The sequence below is a fragment of the Sinocyclocheilus grahami genome, unplaced genomic scaffold, assembly GCF_001515645.1.
Source record: "Sinocyclocheilus grahami isolate Dianchi unplaced genomic scaffold, SAMN03320097.WGS_v1.1 scaffold5.1, whole genome shotgun sequence".
Lineage (NCBI taxonomy): Eukaryota > Metazoa > Chordata > Actinopteri > Cypriniformes > Cyprinidae > Sinocyclocheilus > Sinocyclocheilus grahami.
In genome coordinates, this window is record NW_015505184.1 from 5,808,260 (window position 1) to 5,829,331 (window position 21,072).

General features: G+C 37.3%; 4 protein-coding genes across 4 annotated transcripts in view; 1 reads left to right on the forward strand and 3 right to left on the reverse strand.

Annotated features, from left to right (window-relative positions):
- Nucleotides 1–1,128, forward strand: part of tgfbr1a (transforming growth factor, beta receptor 1 a) — a 94,773-nt gene extending 93,645 nt beyond the window's left edge. Inside the window, exon 11 of the transcript XR_001609226.1 lies at nt 1,109–1,128. The gene's annotated coding sequence lies outside the window, so the exon portion shown is untranslated. The remainder of the gene's footprint in view (nt 1–1,108) is intronic.
- Nucleotides 1,129–1,279: 151 nt separating this feature from the next.
- Nucleotides 1,280–2,014, reverse strand: LOC107586630 (vesicular, overexpressed in cancer, prosurvival protein 1-like). The gene is made up of 3 exons (XM_016274087.1): nt 1,931–2,014; nt 1,568–1,688; nt 1,280–1,473 (listed from the first exon to the last, which is right to left on the reverse strand). The coding sequence occupies exons 1-3, from the start codon at nt 1,994–1,996 to the stop codon at nt 1,295–1,297; spliced, it is 366 nt and encodes a 121-aa protein (XP_016129573.1). The 5' UTR covers nt 1,997–2,014; the 3' UTR covers nt 1,280–1,294.
- Nucleotides 2,015–4,481: 2,467 nt separating this feature from the next.
- Nucleotides 4,482–10,176, reverse strand: LOC107585269 (Golgi reassembly-stacking protein 1-like). The gene is made up of 9 exons (XM_016272219.1): nt 10,028–10,176; nt 8,947–9,027; nt 7,668–7,871; nt 7,486–7,572; nt 7,251–7,381; nt 6,976–7,117; nt 6,260–6,347; nt 6,037–6,177; nt 4,482–5,945 (listed from the first exon to the last, which is right to left on the reverse strand). The coding sequence occupies exons 1-9, from the start codon at nt 10,088–10,090 to the stop codon at nt 5,464–5,466; spliced, it is 1,419 nt and encodes a 472-aa protein (XP_016127705.1). The 5' UTR covers nt 10,091–10,176; the 3' UTR covers nt 4,482–5,463.
- Nucleotides 10,177–10,821: 645 nt separating this feature from the next.
- csrnp1a (cysteine-serine-rich nuclear protein 1a) lies at nt 10,822–19,497 on the reverse strand. Its single transcript, XM_016272229.1, has 5 exons — nt 19,289–19,497; nt 16,068–16,254; nt 13,438–13,700; nt 13,077–13,373; nt 10,822–12,387 (listed from the first exon to the last, which is right to left on the reverse strand). Exons 2-5 carry the CDS (start codon nt 16,246–16,248, stop codon nt 11,572–11,574), a joined length of 1,557 nt encoding a protein of 518 aa, XP_016127715.1. The 5' UTR covers nt 16,249–16,254; nt 19,289–19,497; the 3' UTR covers nt 10,822–11,571.
- Between the last annotated feature and the right edge of the window lie 1,575 nt (nt 19,498–21,072).

The following is a 21,072-nucleotide window of genomic DNA, read 5'->3' on the forward strand; positions in this document are numbered from 1 at the left end:
GGTTTTAAATGCTACGGCCTACCTGAGTACTGTTGCTGACCGTGTCCTTACCTTTTATGACCACGTTGTACCTATCTTGTGATGGATACTTCCAGCAGGATAACACGCCATTTACATTTAGTCATTTAGCAGACGCTTTTATCCAAAGTGACTTACAAATGAGGACAATAGAAGCAATCAAAACTAACAAAAAAGCAACAATATGTAAGTGCAAATGACAAGAAAAAAATGAAACACAACCAAGATAAAAAAATGAGGGGAACAATTCTGGGGAGAAAAACAACAACAATGAAATGTTCAAAACAATATCTAAAGGGTTAGTTCACCCAAAAAGAACAATTCTGTCATTAATCATCCACCCCCATGTTGTTCCAAACCCGCAAGACCCTCGTTCATCCCCGGAACACAAATCAAGACACTTCCGATGGAACCCGAAACATGACATTGAGTTCATGTATTCAAATGACCTCCGCATTTACCAGATCTCAATCCAATAGAGCACCTTTGGGATGTGATGGAATGGAAGATTCACATTATGGATGTTCAGCATCATACTGTCATGTCAATCTAGACAAATTCTGTCTGGAATATTTCCAGCACCTTTTTGAATCTATGCCATGAGGAATTAAGGCACTGGGTCGACCCAGTACTAGGAAGTGTACCTAAAAATGTGTGTGTGTATGTGTATTATTTATTTATTTATAAATTAATATAAAAAATGTATAGTTAATACATAAAATATATCAAATTTAAAAAGAAAAAATGTATTAGGGTTATGGATGTTGAGTGGGAATAATAAAAATGTATGCAGTGTATTTCAATCAATAACATTTTATAAGCATCCAGGGAGTGTATAATGCCCTTTTTGTGGAACAAATACAAATATTTAATAATGTCAGAACACTCGGTTTCTATGTATCAAAATAAAATCTCTTTAGAAGTGAACAATATAAAATTATGAAATATATTTTGTTGAGGCTATTGTTATTATTGTTAAACTGATCTGCTCTGCCTTTAATGTGAAAGCTATTGTGTAACCTGTTATGCTTATAAACATATTCTTAAGTCCTGACATTGAAAACTAAGTGCACTTTTACTGTATCCACAGATGAGGAACCTCAAACCTCCAGCAGTCTTGTATACTGAGAAGAAGATGGAGTTTCAATGTCCTTAACTTCTTGTTTTTGTACTTGTACTGTTTGTTTTCTTGCAGTCATGCCTGAGTTGTTGAGCTTCTTCTGTTTCTTTCACCTCACAGACAGAGTAAGATTAAGTCGCTGTGCTGAGGGTCTGTTTATTTCTTCTGCAAGTCCTGCATGACCTGATCATATGAAGGAGGGGGCTGTCTGTAGTGGGACGGCAGGGCTGAATACACTGCAGTCACGTGACTGGGGTGGGTCTGCACTTGGTAGACAGTGGAAATGACTGCAGTCTCTGAGTCTCCATAATTGTGAAAGCCAGCCGGACGCAATCCTACCAACACACAGAAACAATACACTGTACACACAGCGGATAAGACCATGTGAACGCTGCATGTATGCAAGACGAAGGCATAAGGCGAGATTACCTGGTGATATGATGGGCTGTCTGGTGAAGGCCACGTTAAAATCAGGTCTCTCGGGTGGACACGTCTGTGAATGAAGTGCCCAGTACTGCAGCAGCACAAAATGCCATTTATAAACAGCAGCCTACAGACCAATCAAAAATAGCCCTTAAAATCACTTAAATTCCAATCCAGGTCAGCACAGTGGCTCAGTGTCGTCTCACAGTGAGAATATCCCCAGTTCTCTGTAAACTTGCATAGGACAAACAGTTTGGGAAATAAACGGATGTTCCAGTCCACCCTTTGAGCCAAGTACAACTTGAATGCAATTTCCAAAAAAATCTCGTATTTTAAAAAACTTCAAAATGAAACAAAAAAAATACTCACCAGAAATACCATATTCTCTGAACAGAAAGGACTCGAACAGCATTGTGTGCCACAGCAGTCTTGCATCTATGACACAGACATAATCGTCCTTCAGAAATTCGGGGTCAGCAAGGATGCAGTAAATTGATCAAATTGTCAGTAGACCTTTTTGATGTTACAAAAGATTTCTATTTCAAATAAATTCAGTTCTTTTGATCTTTCTATTCATCAAAGTATCATGAAAAAAAATGTATCAAAGTTTCCATAAAAATGTTTAGCAGCTCAACTGTTTTCAGCATTGATAATAATAAGAAATGTTTTTTGATGATTTTAGAATCATAGAAAGAATGATTTCTGAAATAAATCAATAGCTGCTGAAAATTCAGCTTTGTCATCACAGGAATCAATTATGCTTTCAAATTTTAGTTATTTTAAATTGTTAAACCATTTCACAATATTACTGTTTTTACTGTATTTTTAATCAAATAAATGCAGCCTTAGTGAGCGTAAGAGACTTCTTCAAAAATCTAAGATTAAAAAAAAAAGATTAATTTAGCTACAATAAAAAATAAGTCAAGGCAAGGTGACCATCATCTACAGATTTATAGTTAGTTTACAGTTTTCATTCAGATAATATTTTAAGATAAATCCTAGTATTTGTTTCTGCACAAATGACTTGTGAGTAAAAGCAAACTTGATGATGAATTTGTTCTTTTGAATTAAATGTGATTAAGAAGCGTGACGTACAGTCTGCTGCGGCTGCAGGAAAATTAATCTGTGCTTTTGGTGTGAAGACTAAATAGTTTGTACCTCACCTCCTGTGGTGCATGTCAGTGGCTGGCTGTACGGGAGTGCTTGTGATAAATTACTCTTATTGAAACCATTCAAAGGGTGGAAAGTTTCTGAGCTAAGGAATTCTCTTTTTTCCTCTGTGCATCTGAATGAATCCTTTAACCACCTTTTCTTAATATTTTGATTTTTTTGTACCCTCAGATTCTAGATTTTCAAATAGTTCTATCTCTGCCAAATATTGTCCTATTCTAACAAACCATACATCAATGGAAAGCTTATTTATTATTTATTCAAATATCTTGTATTGACCCATATGACTGGTTTTGTGGTCCAGGGTCACGTATTATAACATAATGGTGTTTTTCTTATTTTTTTGTGACAGTTGAAGGCTACATCTGATATCATGGAAAATAAACTACAAAGAGCTTCTTGTCTGAGTTCTGGACAAGAACAATAAACAATGTTGTGTGCTAGATGGACAGTGTGTGGAAAATATTATAAGAAATTTTTGTATTCCGGGCTCACAGACTGAGACCAGCCTGCTGTACCTGTTTTACCTCAAGACCCGTAAGAGAGCGCCAGACACAGGCAGAGGTCGCTGAAGCTGCTCGACAGCGCTGATGCTCGTTTTTTTAAACGGTGGGTTGTTGGTCCACATGTCCTGGACTGGAACATGTTATTAAACTCTCAGCCTTTGAGTGATTTCAAACCTTATTTCTTTTGTGGAACAAAAAAAAGAAAAGATATTTTGAGAAAAGTCTGCATACAGCGAAGGGAATGGTCACCAAAACTTTAATCATTTGGATACCAACATTCTTCAAAATATCTTCATGTTCCACAGAAGAAATAATCATACAGGTTTGGAAGGACATGAGTATATGATGACAGAAATGTCATTTTGTGGTGAACTATCCCTTTGATATTTAGGCCTACTTTCAAAGTATAGGCTACAACACAAATCACAATCAGCACTAACAATTTATATTTTAGAACTTTTATTGCTGTAGATGGTTCCAGTGTTTTTCAATCTGACATTTTTCCAGAAACCCAAAGAATACAGTTTGCGTATACAGTAGACCATTTTCTGTTTACTTAATATCATGTAGCATTACTACACAAAAATATACATTTGTGTTCACACTTGGAATAACAGGTATTCTCTACATTTTTTCCTAAAAATTCAAATTGAAAACAACATTGTCTCCTCACCCTTGTGACGTACCATGATCATGTCGATGCAAAGAGATGTCACCAGGAATCACTTTGCTTGTACATATAAAGTCTTTGTTCATAGCTGAAACTCTTTAAAAAAAAAAAAAAAACACTGACAAAGAACTTAAAGGCACAATATGTAAGATTTTTTTTTTTTTAAATATCCAAAAACCACTAGAACGGTGTTATATATTTTGCTGACTTGTGTAGTTACATTTTCCCTAATGTTTCGAAGAATGTTTAAATCCTGAGAAATAAGCAATTTTAACTAGTGACACGGACCGTGTCCATAGTGTCATTGTGTCGCCTGCCAATGACGTCATAACCCCTCGATTTCCGGTTTTGTTTTGTAGAAAACATGGAAACACCAAAGATGCTTTAATATGTTGTGCGCTTTAATAGACCGGTGCCGACCGCACAGAGTAGCATTATAACAGAACTTTCAAATGTATCTAGTATGATAAAACAGCGCTGCTTTACCCCACATACACACGACCGTCACCGGAAGGAGTGGAAGCGGTCGACTGTGGCATAATAAAAGCTCCGCTGCTTTCGAGCCATGTGTCACGCTCGTTCAGCAGCCTCGTTTCGCTTCAACACTAATATCAATATTAATACCACAGAAATTCCATTGGCATTTATACAATACCTGTATTTGCATAGATTATTAAATTACATGAAAAGCACATTTTACTGTGGCAACATTTCTCTAGTGTTAACTGTTTTCAACAAAACTTGAAACATAAATATTATGCTTTTCATCCTCAAGTACACATAAATCACTACGAATGAAGACTAATTAGCAAAGATTTCAATTAAATATTTTGGTTGAAAAATTCTAAACTCGCATCAAAATAATTTCAAAAATCTAATTAGCCAGGAAGATTTTAGTATGCTAAACTAAACAAATACAAAACCCTTGCCCAGTACTAAATATTTGTACTTTGTTAAAACATTCCCACAACACACAATAAAACCCAAACAGGTTCCAAAATATGTAACAAAGTAAGCCAAAAACGTAATGCTTTTTCTAGACAAAATGATTTATTTTGTCACAGTGTTCCTTTGTGTATATTTTGTCATTAGCTCTATGTATATATTCTACACTGTGTTCAGATTAACACAGTAATCCATGAGGGTTTGTGTCGTAGCTAAATAAATACTACAAATATTTAAAACAAAGTCAATTAAATAAAGGTTTCAGGTGCTACTTTCCACTTTTTGTGGGATTTAAAACTGGTAGAGGAATCTAAGCAGTTTTAGTTAATCAAGCTATATAAAAAGGTTTCAATTTAGTAACATAAAACATTATCTTCTAAATTAAGATCTACACAATTTAAGACAACCCCCTACACACATTCCAACAACCTACAATCATGACTACTAGACGCAAAATAAAACGTAAATTTCTCGCAACTGTTTTAAAAAACACACTCAATACCAATTCGCCCACACCTGATCCTAACAGTAACAAAGCCATTAAAAGACACCACCTGATGATTGTTGAGCAACTGCGTAAACAAGACACAAGGTAGTACTTGGTAGAGACGCTACTGAGGAGCAGCTTCATCTTTGACATGTGCATTATGGGAATCAAAAGACATCAGGTCAGAGGATACGGCTTCTGCTCTGCCCTCAGACAAGCTGCTCTTCAGAGACTGTGGCACATCAGAAAAGCCCTGATTGACACCATCAGTTTCTGAGGGGAAAGCTGAGGACTCGTTCGACTGCACGGGATATTCTGCAGGTGGGGCAGATGACTCGAGATGAAGGGCGGCGGGGTCAATGAGCAGGGAAGAGATGTCTATAGGAGGCACAGAAGAGTCGAGAGATGGGATTGAAGAATTCATTAAAGATGCCATGTCTGTGGGTATGCTATAATCAAGAGGCAGATTTGGGAGAAGAGAGTATGGGAGAGAAAGGGGAGGAGGAACATCTGAAGGTGGTGCAATAGAACTGAAATCCACAGCAGGATACTCTGTATTTTGCTCCTCAGGGTTACGACTAGGAACCTCACTGTCTTGAAGCTCCTCTGCAAAAAGAGACATTTTGCACATTTTACCACCTAGACTTTGACTCACAGACTGAATTCTGTTTATCTAAATTTAGCAAGGTGGCCTCACCGACAACTGACACAATGTCCTCCACAATGACAGCTAGGGATGTGTTTGTCATGTCAGTGGAAGAAGTGGATAGGTCCAGTCGTTCTGTCATGTCTGACACCTCCGAATTCATCATGGCCACTTCTGACTGATCCGAGAAACCTGGAGGAACCATTGCTTTGATATATTACAATGTCTTTTCGTGATTTTTGTTCTAAATGAAGCACGTATTTTGATGCCTTACCAGGATCCATGACTCTCTGAATGGGAGGTGGCAGTGGGGTATCAAGATCCAAGCCACTCATTGACTGACTGGACGCCATTAAGGACACCTGAAGATAAACATTTCAGTTATGTTGTTGTACGCAGCTACCAAAAATTCAAACCATAATTGAACATCGTCATCATTTACACACCCGCACATAGTTTTAAACCTGTTGCTGCACAATTAATCAAAATAAAACCCAAATCACAAAAAAAAGTAAATAAAACAAATATTAGCCATAAATATTAGCACTAATATTACAGTTGCAAAAGTAATATTTCTTATTTTGTTTTTGTTTAGTAATATTATTATTATTTAGCTATACTGATATATAATCATAACATTTAGGACAAATTGTGCTGTCCTGCAAACAAGCACAGCAGACCTGTTTTTTTTTTTATTTGGCAAAAAAAAAAATAGGCAATTTTTATCAGGGAAAAAAGTAAATTGTGGGGGGGCCTACTTTCTTCTGTGGAACAAAAAGATATGTCAGTTGGGTCCAATTTGTTTTGTTTTGTTTTGAAACCCATTTACTTTCACTGTATGGACCAAAAAAAATAAAAAATTTAAATATCTCATTTTGTGTCGTACATTAGAAAGAAAGAAATATAGGCAAGTAAATGACAACAGAATTCTGGGTGAACTATTCCTTAAGTAATATATCACATCACACTACAGTCTTGAGGAAAAATTACCTCTGTAAATCCATTTGTAGGAAGTTCTTGCTCTGGCGTTCCTACCACAGGAGAAGCTTTTGGACTGACTCTTACAGATTTTGGGCTGTCAGGTCGAGCTGGGATTCGGTGCAGGTAGCCATATCCAATGCCACAGCCAAGACTACAAAGGCAAAATCATTATCATGAAATGCACACAAGCTCTGGAGGAGGCAGTTGTGCGAGTCGTTTCCTCGTAATAATGGCTGATTCAGGTCTTCATTACACTATTACATCTTCTGTAACAGGGTTATTACCTGCCTTCTCCCCCCCAGGCACCATTTGGTGTGACAACCACCTCCCTGCATTTATCCGTCTCTGTATTGTAGACCAGCAGCTTCAGTGGTTTCCCCTCATGGGCTTCAATTAGGGAGAAGAAATCCTCTGACTGTTGGGAAATCAAAACATTGCTTGATTGTGAGTAACTTGCATGCACAGCTTTGTTTTCTCCTGAATAACAATCAAGCATGCATTAAATAATTCTAATCTTACATCTTGGAGAACCTGGTCAGCTCCAACAATGAAATCCGAATGTTCCTGGAGTCCGGCCAATGCTGCTGGTGAATTTGGCTCCACATCCTAAAACCAAAGTGAGCAAAATAATCACACAAAGAGAATAAAGAGAACAGTCCAAGAAGCCAAAGTACTTTAAAAAAAATGCAAGGATCACTTACGAGAACATGCCAAACATTTTCATTGGCTCCTTGAAACCTGCAGAAGCGGACACTGGCTCCCAGAAGTCCTTGACCACCCCACATGTTGCTGGGAACCACTTCCAATTCTCGGATCCTCATGGTCTTTGTACTATACACTTCCATCTTCACCGGTTTCTCCACATTAGCCTTGAGGAGGTCCTTGAGAATTTCATTCTCCTGGCTCTGTTTCAGACAGCATGTGACCCATTAGAATCAAAGAAACTGTGACCACATTCACATGCACATCAAAACCATGTTTTGGTTAAGTCTTTAAAACCACTAAGACATGAACTTTCATCATCTCTTTGGCAAATACGGGAGATAAAGTGTACATTCTGAATAAAATGTTTACATGACCAGCCAAAACTCGGATATGCTGTCTTACACGGATTTCTTGAAAGTCGAATAATAGCTTCAGGTTATGACAACTGGATTTAATGTGTTTACATGATTCATGCATATTTGGAATATCACCATAGTCCAATATTCAAGAACATTCTTGTGCATTTCAGTGATTATATGAATGTCACTGACCACTTAAAACTAGTTTAAACAGCTTGTTTTAAACGGTTGTAGAATTTTTTTAGCTACTACACAAACACTACCAGATTGCGGTGTTAAAGCAGCCCTTTGTAACTTTTGGCGCTCACGCGGTTAAAACAGCACTATGTAACTTTTTCTGTGTTCAAAATTTGCAAAATGTATATAATGAGCGAGTACATCATGAATTCATCTTACAAACCGTGTTTTTGTCTTATTCCGAATCACTACGGTACACTTATAATAAGTACTTATATTTGGACTAGTGTAGCCTGGTCGGGTCGTCACCGCTGCGGAGTAACACATACCTGCGTGAATCGCCATAGACATAAACCTACGAGAAGTAGCTCCGGTTAGAATGTTCTTCCGCGGGATGTGTGCAGTTCTGTTTATTAACCGCTAGAGCGCCAAAAGTTACATAGTGCTGCTTTAAACTGTACACAGTGTAGATTATATAGAGATAGAGAAAACAGTGAGACAGTGAACAGATGTCATTTTGCCAAGACAAAGCATTACTTGTAGGACATTTTAAAATGTTTACATGAAGCCTACATAATCAAAAATTGTATGAAAACATTACAATATTAATTAGGACATTCTTGTGCATGTAAATCTAATCATCTGTTGGTTATTACTTGTGTGTGACACAGACACATCTTTGTATTACATTTTCAAGATTACAAGAATAACCAATAAGGTTTTACAAATACAAACTTACAAAACGATTATTGCCAATGGATATGATGAAATCGAAAAAGGGCTCCAAACCAGATTTCTCCGCTGGTGAGTCCTCTTGAATCTGTAAAGGAATAGAAGTTAATCACCGCAGAGCACAAATTCCATTCAGATTTGGAATTTCAGATGGGGGGTTTACTTCAAATGCATTTAAATTCAAACGTATTTATGCTGTACGCATTGTTGTGTATTCTGGGAAGTTTAATAACATCCATCGAATGATACGTACTCTCAAGTAATGAATCTGAGAGTATGAGTTTAATCAGTGTCGTGGCGGCTCACGTATATACTCCTAAATTCCCGTTACTGACCACGACATCGATCCAACCCTCTGCAAACTCTTTTACACACTCAAAACTGTGTAACGTGCGACCATAATGTAAGAAATCACAAAGGTTAAAATAAATAAGAAGGCGTTTTCGGAGCTTTCAGATTTACAGTACAAAATAACCCGTACGTTAATTACAATTTCCTGACAGTTGCCACTTCGTTATTTATGCTGTACGCATTGTTGTGTATTCTGGGAAGTTTAATAACATCCATCGAATGATACGTACTCTCAAGTAATGAATCTGAGAGTATGAGTTTAATCAGTGTCGTGGCGGCTACACGTATATACTCCTAAATTCACGTTACTGACCACGACATCGATCCAACCCTCTGCAAACTCTTTTACACACTCAAAACTGTGTAACGTGCGACCATAATGTAAGAAATCACAAAGGTTAAAATAAATAAGAAGGCGTTTTCGGAGCTTTAAGATTTACAGTACAAAATAACCCGTACGTTAATTACAATTTCCTGACAGTTGCCACTTCGCAAGCATAATTTCTAAACATTCAAAAGGCTTCCACAGATGTTAATACCGTAGACAAATATACTAAATCTGACACAGTTGTTTATTTCAGCACGAAAAAAGAAAGCATGAACGCACACACTCAGCTTTCTCTCAGTGCATATCTGTCAAAGCCTAAAGCTATGCGGACATGAGAACTTCATGAAAGCATAGCTAGCATGCAAAGCTGCTCGATGTCAAAAAAGTCACCAAAATTAAAGTTATTTACTCCATGGACATGATATCCTTCTGTTCCCCCCTCAGGTCCACCACTGCTCTGTGTTAAACCCATTGTTCTTAAGGGTTTCGATGTTTTTCAATGTTTTGTTTAGCGTTCCAAAATTAGCGACCCAGACACATCGTGGCCATGTTGTCCATCTAGGCAGGGGAGAGCAATCGAACATGATGCTAACGATCAAACGATTTTTCTATCTCGGTACGTTATTTTTTTATATTTGTCAGCTGAAACATTCTCAGTTAAGCAAAAATAATTTATGTGTGTGGCTAAATTGCATAATAATTATACAAAATATATAATATAATTAAATACGTTATATTTATATTTTTATTATTCACACATCCTTAATGAGTCATCATTTTATTATTATTGTTATTTTTCTAATGACTTGTTTTGACAAAGCAACAAAAACTTAACCACAAAAGCTAACTAAGTTATGTATGCTCACACATAGTTGCCTTCAATTCAATTTTAACTTCAACCTCTCTGTTCAACAATTAATTCACCTTTGTATTTTTAAAAAACGGTTATATCTTATTGATCATTTTGTCTTTCAATTTTTCAGTTATTTTTAGACTTCTTGAAGCTACTTCTGATGTTTACTGAGGCCCTCTTGTGGAGCTTCCAGGTCGAGAACAACAGTAGAAAGCCTAACCGCCAGTAATTTCCTGTGAACATTAATCAAACCTTACAATACCTACATAAAAACCAATACTGTAATTCTTCGAGTCTCCGTTTCTTCTATGTAAATCAGTATTTCTCACTGGTTTTGTGAAATTAGTTTTATTGAGTTATTCCACAGAAGAAGAAGAAGAAGTGAAAAAAAAAGAAGCTGGACACATTTTGAAATGTCCAAAAACATTCACTGAAGTAAATACAAAGCAGGCATACCACTGAAGCGAATGTAGCCTGAATTTTTATATATTACAAGTCATTCCTTAAATAAAAAAAAACATTTCATTTTAAATGAAAGGGCATGCTGGCCCTTGAAAAGACGAACATGAAATATGATAATGGCATATTGACATTTATAACAGCTTACTCGTTTGAAACACTGTAACAAATACATTTACTGTGCTACACAAAAAATACAACTTTGATTCACACACATGATCATTTAAAGCAAAACAAAACTGAGAAATACATATGAATGGGCTTTTATAAGTAAACATTTAACAGTAAAACTTTATTTACTGAAATAGGATTAGTTTTAATGGTGATGAAGCCTTTAGTTTATGAAGAATACATATAAAATCTTACCTAAGACTTTTGGCAACAAAGTTGAAACTGACATATTACTCATCATGATACTTCACACTGAGTGGTATTTAACTGTTTTTACACTGTGATCGTGAATAGTTACAGACTATATTAATATCCTTAAATATAATTCTAAGGAATATCCTTAAATTCCAAAATTATTCACCATTTTTCTCATAGTAAATGAGATTTATTCATACTTTACAATCGCAAATGAACAATGCTCATTTGTTTTTTAAACATCAGTAAAAAATACTGAGCTGCTCTGATCCCTATTAAGAAATTCCTACAAGAGACTCCAGAAGACTGACTCCTGAGTCCTCAAATAGAGCAGGACTGGGACAGCGGGGGAACTGGAGCTGTGACATGTAGTCCAGATGACTATACACTTTAAAATGATTGCGGCTTGGACCGTACTCATGGAGAGTGTCAAAAAAGACCAGGTCAGAGTCTGAGGACAGACTGAGGTCCATGTAACAGTTCATAGTGTGATCCGGAGATGCAGAAGGAGTATTAGGGATATCAAATGGATCGTCGACACATTCCATGCTGGCCTGATTAGCATTTTCATCCAGAAACTCCAATTTAGATTTACTGGTGTTGCTTTCCTTTGTGGATGTGCCGCCAGTGGCTTCTGTGGACAGATTATAATCTTTAATGTATGGACATCCTTCTCCATCAGAATCAGAAAAGCTGAGTATGTGAGTGAGTCCTCTGCCATCCATGTCCAGTGTGGGTCGCTCCGAGGAAGGCCTTCCATCTGTCTCAGAGTCCAGACTCAGAGAGGAAGAGCAGGAGGTGTCAGTCATGTCACTGCTCCAGCTGTTGTCCCCCTGCCTGCAGAGCTCTGAGCTCAGGAGGAATGAGGGAGAGTCATTTTCTACAGGAAATGTAATGGCTCTGTTCCTCGCCGCTGATTGTTGTTCAGTGGAGACTAGTCTGTTATCATCGTGCAGCCTCTTTTCCAGCTCCAGCTTCATGTGTGTGTGGATGTAGTGGCTCCGTACACGACTGGAGTTGAATTCGATTCGGCCTGCGGGATTCCCACAGCATTCCTTTGAACATCCACAGGGAAAGTTGGAGCGATCCATCTGTTGACAGATAATGTTTATCAAAAAAACAATCAGTGAAAAAAAACAATACTTCAGTTCTTATAATACAACTGTTGCTGGCCATAGGAAAGAAAATGCATGAGATCTATTCAATATCTCAATGAGATTAGAAGTAATTGAGACTTCAGTTTAAGTTTTTTTCTCTTGAGAATATGACCCCAGTAATCTCACAAGCGATTAAATATTTCTCAAATACACTACCATTCAAAGGTTCAGGGTAGGTAAGAATTTTGGGGTAAGAAATTAATACTTTTATTCAGCTAGGATGCATTAAATTGATCAAAAGAGGTAGTAGAGACATTTATAATATTTTAAAATTATATTTCAAATAAATTAATCCTGAAAGTATCATGGTTTCCATGAAAGTGTTAAGCAGCACAACTGTTTTCATCATTTTTTGGTGCACCTTATCAGCATATTACAATGATTTCTGAAGAATCATGCGAAATATATATAAAAATGAAAACAGTTATTTTAAACTGTAATAATATTTCACAATATGACTTTTAACTTTATTTTTGATTGAGAAATGCAACCTTCGTGAGCTTAAAATTTCATTGAAAGTCTGCTAGGCAGTGCAGAATCTTTTGAGCAATAATATGTCAAAGATCAATATGACAACTGCACCACCATGAATAGAAATATATATACGTAGAAAAAACAGTTACTTGGCACTTGATGCCAGCCTGGCTGCAGGCACAGGTCTCCGGCTCACAGAAGCCCTGGCAATGGCATCCACTGTCTTCCCTCCACCGCCGCAGCTCCTGCAGCTGCCTCTTCTCCTCCCGGTCGATGCGCACCACTCCTGCTGCTCTCAATAATGCACGTCTCCGCTTGGAAGAGCAGGGACGGAGGGATCCCATGTCTTTCAGCTTCACGCTGCTGAGATCGGTATCCTCATCTGGGACGTCGTTCACTGTCAACCTGGCTGCTTCTGATGCTGTGAGAGTCCCACTGATGATCAGCTATAAAAAGGAAGATTCTGTAAGAAGCCAAGTGAAAAATTAAACTGGAAAATAACCAACTCACCTTCTGTCTCAATGCCTCCAGCTTCTCCTCTTGGTGTTGCTCACGTAGCCTCTCCATTCGCAAGCGCTGCTGCTCCTCTGCGTGCTCCGCCAGAGTGAACTGCTGGTGGGCAGTGTGCCGTCTAACCATGCCCAGTGTGCAGCCGCCATGACTGGGCACACTGCTGAAACCTTGACAGCGCTGGAAAAGGAACACTGTAACCAGGCCAAGCCGAACACTGCCTTTGGATTGCGTATCTTTCGTCTTCTTCAGGATGGATGAAACTAAGAGCAAAGATATCAAATGAGTTAATTATCATCTCACTCCACTGACTTCCAGTGGCTTCTTGAATCAAAATGTAAGGCTTTGACACTGGCTTTCATGACTGCCACTGCATAGAATGACCCTCTGGTTATTGCAGGACAGAAGATGTGATTTTGCATGACAATGTGGGACACGTGCGTGACAGAGATCAATTTACTTATATAAGACTATGTAAATACCGATTTACATTAGTTAGAAAGTCTTTATGCTGTGATGTTGAATGATAACATGCTTTAAACCGTCACTTTGATTGACACTCAATTTGCCCATGTTCCCTATGGGACCTATTCAGTCAATAAATATAATAAACTAAATAAAATACTAGCAGGTAAAATATAATTTTATACTGAAATACATTTCAACTAGTGTGTGGCAGCCCTGAGCAGGACGTTTTTATCTTGTATGTGTCTAGAAGCTCTGGATTTAAAGGGTTAGTTTACCCAAAAATTAAAATGTATTTACTCACCCTCATGTCATTCTAAACCCATAAGACCTTCGTAGTAAGGACATCGTTAAAATGGTCCATGTGACATCAGTGTAATTTTACTGTCATTTTATGAAGCTACGAAAATACGTTTTGTGCGGAAAGAAAATAAAAATAACAACTTTATTCAACAATTCTTCTCCTCTGGGACTTATGGGTCCCGTCCTTCGCCATTATCAAGAGAACCACAACACATACGCTATGCCTTGTTTATGAGCAGAGGAATGCACACGCATTCGTTGTGATACTTTCGATAAGCTACATAAAATTACGGTTGAACCACTGATGTCACGTGGACTACTTTAACGATGTTCTTACTATGTTTCTGGGCCTGGGAACATTTCAGTTGCATTGCTCTTTATGGAGGGTCAGAAAGCTCTTGGATTTCACAAAAATTTCTTCATTTGTATTCTGAAGATGAACAAAGGTCTCACAGGTTTTGCAACGGCATGAGGGTGAGTAATTAATGACAGAATTTTCTTTTCTTTTTTTTTCGCTAACCCTTTAACTTTTATCTGGAGTTCCCTTTTCAAATCCACTCTGGTTTCTTTGCAGTCATTATCAGAGGGGGGAAAAAAAGCCCTCTCTGCGAATGCATTGGTTGGTTATTTTTCATTCTAGAACATGACAGCTGTGCATATGGATTTTTAAATGCCAGCTTATTTTATTCTTTTTTATTGTGATATTGTAATTTCAGAGAAGAAAATTATTACATACATAAATATTAAAAATATTACAGACATAATTGGAATGCAAGTCACTGCTTAAGTCTGGCAGAACACAGGAAAGTCACTTTCCAAAGCCTTCACCCTCTCTGTTCCTATCTGGTGTGGAATAAGCTGACAAACTCCACCTGATCTAAAGAGACAGTTGCAACTTTCAAGAAGCAACTGAAGACCTCTGCTGCATGCACTTGTTCACCCCACACCCTTAAACCAATTCACTTGCACAAAAAATTTATATATTTTTTTCCTTATCTGCATTTTCTAATCTAGTTGTCTAATAAACCTGACACTGTATATTATGAATATTGTCTTTGTGACAAATTGTATTTGTTCCTCTTTGTAAGTTGCTCTGAATATAAACATAAATATAAATGTGTTTATTTTATGGTGATTGTCACTGTTGTAGTTTCCACTAGAGGGCAGCTGAGTCAGATTTGTTAAGAAGTAACCTGAACTCAACACTAGAGAGGCCTAATGAGACTTTAAGGAAATTACAACAGTGGTCTTGCCATTTTTCATATGCAGTACTAAAAGGGAAAAAAAAAAACTTTCTTCAAGAGTGCAAAGTTTAGAAGCATTCAGTGCCATTACTTATTTAATTTGTGTTTGCAATAGCAATTTCTCTCTCTATAAATGAGGATAATGGGCTGAGGTCAGACGTCAGATGTGTTTGCACAGAAGTAGCCCTTAGTAAATCAGCTTTATTTGCAGCACTTCACATGCTATGAATCATGTGAATCAAAAATTAAAAACACACAGGCATGTCCAGGCACACAGACAGACAATATAATCTCACAGTACTACCAGCAAAGGTAAACACTTACACAATAGATGTGCTCTGTCCCGGTCAGGACGGTGTAACTGATTATAGCTTAATAATTGTTGTGCTTACATTGAGGTTTGTGGGTTTAAAATGACTCAGGGTGACTGTGCACAACATCTCCTGATAAACAATGTTACAACTGTCTGTTTCTCTTCTTATCTAGTGCTCTGCACAATAACACTGAGGTTAGATAAGACCCCTCCTTATGTGTGTTTAAAAACACTGGAGGTGACAAGTGTTGCTTTGCATGATTTGAAAAATGCACTGTGCTACTATGGTACTATGCATGACTTACTTGGCATGTGATGGATTGAAGAGAAAGAGCCAACAGGCACTAAGTCCATGCTATTACTTTGGGGGCTGTCTTCATCAGAGTCCCATTCAGAGTGTGATGAGGGGGATGAGGAGGAGTAAATGGCATCCTCGTCTGGGAAACCATATTTCCTCTTTAAACCCCCACGCTGTGATGTAGCCATGGTGATCTGTCAAATTATACAGGAAAAATTAAAGCATACGATTAGATTGAAAAGTAGACTTTACAGCAAATGTGTCGATGGAAAATGTTTGTGATGTTGATAAAGAATTTGTTTTAATCTAGTTTATGTGCCAAGTTCTTAGAAATTAATTTGGTGTATTCAGGCTCGTTTCTGTAAATAATGATATTGAATGATTCTAAAAAAATAGCAATATATTTAATAACAACAAGGTGTAACATGTTACACATTAAATACATTTTGAGTGTACAAATTTTTGAACAAATTTAGTTTACAAATCTTTATTATTTTCTATATATTTTTTTTTTAAAAGGGGCATTTATTATTTTTAATAAAAGTTTTCAAAACCTTTTTGAAATATATAATAGTTATTAAAATATATATTTTAATATATTTTTAGGGTACTTTTTTTTTTTTACAAATATTAAAAATTATTAATTAATTAATATAATTAATAAATACATATAATTTATGATTGCACTACATGACATGATTTGGCAGACATATGTTTTCATAATTTTAATAAGCTTTTTTAAAATGTAAATAAAAAAAAATAAAAAAAATTTAATAATAAAAGATTATACCAAAACTACGTAAAGATAAAAATACAACTCGTCATTTTTTTTCATTAAGATATCAGGACAGTTTTATCACCCTGACATTTTTTGTCCCTATCAAAATGAAATTAAATCCAGAAGTTAAAAACCATTCCCTCCACATACAAGATGCAAGTACTTTGTATATAAATAGCATTTTAATATATTTTTGAATGAATTACTGGGTTATAAAATGAGATCACATTTTTGGCCGTGCACCACTTCTGAAAATAGTATTTGTGGAGGTTCAGTAATCATTAGCATACAAATCCTAACCAGCAGCAACTGGACACCTCTCTCTTGTTCAGGCTGGTACCAAAGATTCACATCTTCACTCTGGGCAAAAGCCTGTTTAGCAGGTTCCCCAGTAAGACAAAACTTGACTTGAACTACTACAACATCACAAGCCCATGCAGCTTTCTCAGGGAAATGATCATTGTTATTAATCATATTATGCAAAGTAAATGCAAACACAAAAGTGTGCATTATACAATCAATAAGTCTGGAGGGAAGTCTTCTATCTCCCTCCGGAGTCATTAACATTCCTCAGATGTTTGGAGTTCTTCGAGAACACAATGTTAAGACATTCAGCTCAGCTTAACGTCCCAAACAGGCTAAACTGCATGACCAAATTTGTAACTCGATACTTGTTTTTATTGCAGAATCCCCCAAAAGTATGATAGCAAATGCCAAGCTCCATTTCAAAGCTTATGAAAGCACTTACAAGTAAACGCTGAGTGCAAAAAGAAACAAAAGAGGAAACCGTAGCACAAACCTCACATTCTACTGAAGTTTTTCTGCTTGAGTGCGTGTGCGCTGGAAAGAAATCACACGCTAGCACATACACACAGAGAACTCTGTGTACCTCGGATGACAGAACAACACTACCTCACACCGCAGGACGGAGCAATCTGCATCACAGGTCACCTGGTTCTTGTTCCAAGTGCATCCAGTCAAGCCCAACCCACACAAATGGCTCATATGCCAAGAACACTATGTGCCCCTGTGCATACTGCCTGTATCCTGGACAACCTTAACTCTCTCTCTCACCTCTTTTCACACAGGTCTGGCTTTCTTTGGACAGTGTTGTGTAAACACCTGCACTGTAATCCCAGATGCCACAAAGTCAACTGTGTAAAAGGTTATTGCTTCATGAGATAAATGACACTTTGTGTTGCACATAATAGTAAAAGTGTCTGTAGCATGTAAATCATGCTTTGACAGAAATGCAGATTCTACTGGTGCGGTGACACGTGATTTATGGCTTCCTCTAGCTGTGACAAAGTGATAGTGATCTCTTCAAAGTGTGCAGACACCAGACTTCAAGTTCATTCAATTATTCATTGCATCCTTTGTGTACAGTATATGTGATGTGGGAGTGTTTATGTAGTGCAGTGAATGTGTAAGACAGGAGGGCAGCTGATTACAAGAACATAGGCCTAACATACAATATCAATTGAACAAAAAACACTGAAAGCCAAACACTTGGCAGTGACAACTGGCCAGACTACAACTATGCAAATGAACATGTGAATGTTAGAATGTAAACAGAAGGAGGAGGTGGAGTTTGCAGACCGTGAAAGGGGAAAGCAGACAGATGTCAGGTGGAAAAATAGGTTATCACTCTGGTCTACAGCAGACAAAACCAACTAGACATTTTCTCACCTTTTCTATGCAGCAAAGTGGAGATTTAAAGCATCATTTGTAAAATAGTGTGAATACAAGTACGTAAAGTGGACAGTTTCTGACTGTTCTTTTTTTATTGGTGCTGTTGGCTACAGTGTCGTTCAATACAGGATGAACTTAATACAGTTTATTATTGAGGGAATATACAGATAATGATAGATTATTACGCTAAAGTGTCCCACTTAAAAAAAAGTAGTCAAATCCACTCTAACTTGCCTTGGCCTTAGGTAAGCATCTTTCTCTTAAATCATTCATGAGGATCTGATTCCATGACATTGCAGGTGCATCTACTTTCTGTCATGCCAATCATTATATTTCATATAGCCTAACCCTAAGTAACTGTGCACTATGTTTTTCAAACATCACACATATTAAACATTTTATTTAAATTCTAATAAAAGTACAAAACAGCTCCGTTTTATTTTAAGGATGATTCGTGTACCAAGTTAATAAAAACTTAACAGTCTAAGCAGAGCGCCTGTTTAAATAGCAATTAAGCTACTTTTTCACGCACCAGCACTTTAATTCTGCAGCTGCTGAACTTCCGGAGCGGACTTTCTCGCGGTCATGCCTTGTTTATTCAGGGACGTAAATAACCACATTGCAACACTATAGGTTTCACGGTAACAGTTAGTGATTGAACCGCTTAGCTTATTACCTGTACTACTGAGTTCGCGTTTTATGTAAAATAATGTGTTGCGAGAAATCTACAAGCACCTAAAACAGAAACAAACACTCACCCAGTGGTTGTGTATCCGTGTATCATGGGTGGATGAGACGACCAAACGATGCTTGAAAAGTTATCAAGATAGCACCAACGTCCTCTTTCTTAGCTCTCGATGCACGTATAGTACAGTGAGATCAGCTGTTGTTGAGCTGTGTGTGTTCGTCAGTGGAAAACTCCCCCCACACTGCCTGACGTAAACAGTAATATGAGGACAAAAACAGCAGTCATGACGCTAGGCGCGTGCTGCACACAGACACGCTGGATAAAGAACAAACTAAACCTACCCTAACCAACCAACATGACGCCAAATCATTCAGCTGCCCACCACACGAGGATGTCCTTCGTTTGGTTTGTGTGATACACCCATATCACTCACAAACTTTGTGGAGGGATCCTTATTCAGCAGTAACAAAATGTTTTAGAAAGGGTTCTTGGACCATAAGATCATTCAGTCAAAGTCTGGTTTTGTTTTCTCTCAGTGAACCCCTTAAAATTGAGGAAGTCTGATTAAATTTCTTTCTGATAAAATACTGTGTGAGCAATTGGGCTTATTTTGGGAGCCAACCATTTGTGAAAAGCATATGACAGTTCATTTGTCATACTGTTTAATGGTTCCCGAAATCTATACTATCTCCTCAGACATATAGAATAGAGGAGACGGGGGTTAGTGATCGGATTATGAAATCAGTTTCTATCTGCACTGAAAATTGGTGTAGTATTTACAAACAGGGTTCACTTAGAAATTGCTAGCAAATGTCACAAATACTGTAATTACAAAGAAACTGCAGGAAACGCATTGAATTAGGCTACATGACATTTTGAAGACTGAAAAAGTACATTCTTTTAAAACAGTTCGATCATTTTTGTTTTATTTACAACTTAGAAAAAATGTGCAGTGTAGAAGTAAATCTTAATGTCTTGACTACAAGTATTGAACATTTCCACTGTTATTGCTCTGGAAAAAATACCGTTTGTCGAATAAACATTGCCCAGTTGTGGGGCATGTTGTCACAAACAAAATGGTCAATAACAGCTTTTCTCAACAGAATTTAAACAGCACAGAAGACATCATGAAACTCATGAAACAGAAAAAAATGCACAATATAACACATCAAACCACTGACTAACAAATATTGTAATTTACAAATTGTGTAATTAATTCTACAACAATTTATCACATTTAAAATATGACAACATGCCCGATTTGACCTTTATGAGAAATTCCCTTGTATATAAATACTAAAAAACACCCACACACACACACATTGGCGTAAATTGGACTTAAAGTCTTTAGAAAACCTAAGTTACTGAGATAAATCTTTTGTGACAACTAGCCCCAGTCTCTCTGATATTTATTTAACCTGATGATTTCTACAAATGCATTAATGGATCTTTTCCATTTTTTTTCTCTAATGAAGTCTTATGTCTTTCCAGCTTATGCTGACAAAGAAAAGACAGGCAGTGATAGAGGTCAGACAAAACATAAGACTACTGCTCCAGCCACTAGAGAAGCACTCCCTGGATACCAAAGAGCCTCTCCATGGCAATGACTCTGTGAAACATCCATCAGGAGGCTTCTTGGGCATCATGGTTTCAGAGGCAGATGGTAACATCTTTGTGCCTTCCTCTCACTCTTTCTTTCTCTCTCCTTCTCGCACACACATAACACTGACTGTATCACCTCGATGATTTCCCATCTGTTTGGTACTGAAACCACAGGGCACATAACAACCGTCAGCCCCTCCTTCTAAGCTGGTGGTAAGACAGACATACAAAAGAACCACAGACGCTTAAAAA

What these genes read in the sequence shown, in the direction of transcription:
- LOC107586630 (XM_016274087.1), bottom strand. Translation starts at nt 1,996, where the DNA reads ATGCAAGACTGCTGTGGCACACAATGCTGTTCGAGTCCTTTCTGTTCA. An exon ending in CAGAGAATATGGTATTTCTG is followed by an intron (nt 1,689 to 1,930) that starts GTGAGTATTTTT and finishes ATTGGTCTGTAG; the next exon opens with GCTGCTGTTTATAAATGGCA. An exon ending in ACAGCCCATCATATCACCAG is followed by an intron (nt 1,474 to 1,567) that starts GTAATCTCGCCT and finishes GTGTGTTGGTAG; the next exon opens with GATTGCGTCCGGCTGGCTTT.
- LOC107585269 (XM_016272219.1), bottom strand. Translation starts at nt 10,090, where the DNA reads ATGGGTTTAACACAGAGCAGTGGTGGACCTGAGGGGGGAACAGAAGGA. An exon ending in CCATTGGCAATAATCGTTTT is followed by an intron (nt 7,872 to 8,946) that starts GTAAGTTTGTAT and finishes TGTCTGAAACAG; the next exon opens with AGCCAGGAGAATGAAATTCT. An exon ending in GCCTGGGGGGGAGAAGGCAG is followed by an intron (nt 7,118 to 7,250) that starts GTAATAACCCTG and finishes TTGCCTTTGTAG; the next exon opens with TCTTGGCTGTGGCATTGGAT.
- csrnp1a (XM_016272229.1), bottom strand. Translation starts at nt 16,248, where the DNA reads ATGGCTACATCACAGCGTGGGGGTTTAAAGAGGAAATATGGTTTCCCA. An exon ending in TTCAATCCATCACATGCCAA is followed by an intron (nt 13,701 to 16,067) that starts GTAAGTCATGCA and finishes CTTTGCTCTTAG; the next exon opens with TTTCATCCATCCTGAAGAAG. An exon ending in AGGCTGGCATCAAGTGCCAA is followed by an intron (nt 12,388 to 13,076) that starts GTAACTGTTTTT and finishes ATCTGTCAACAG; the next exon opens with ATGGATCGCTCCAACTTTCC.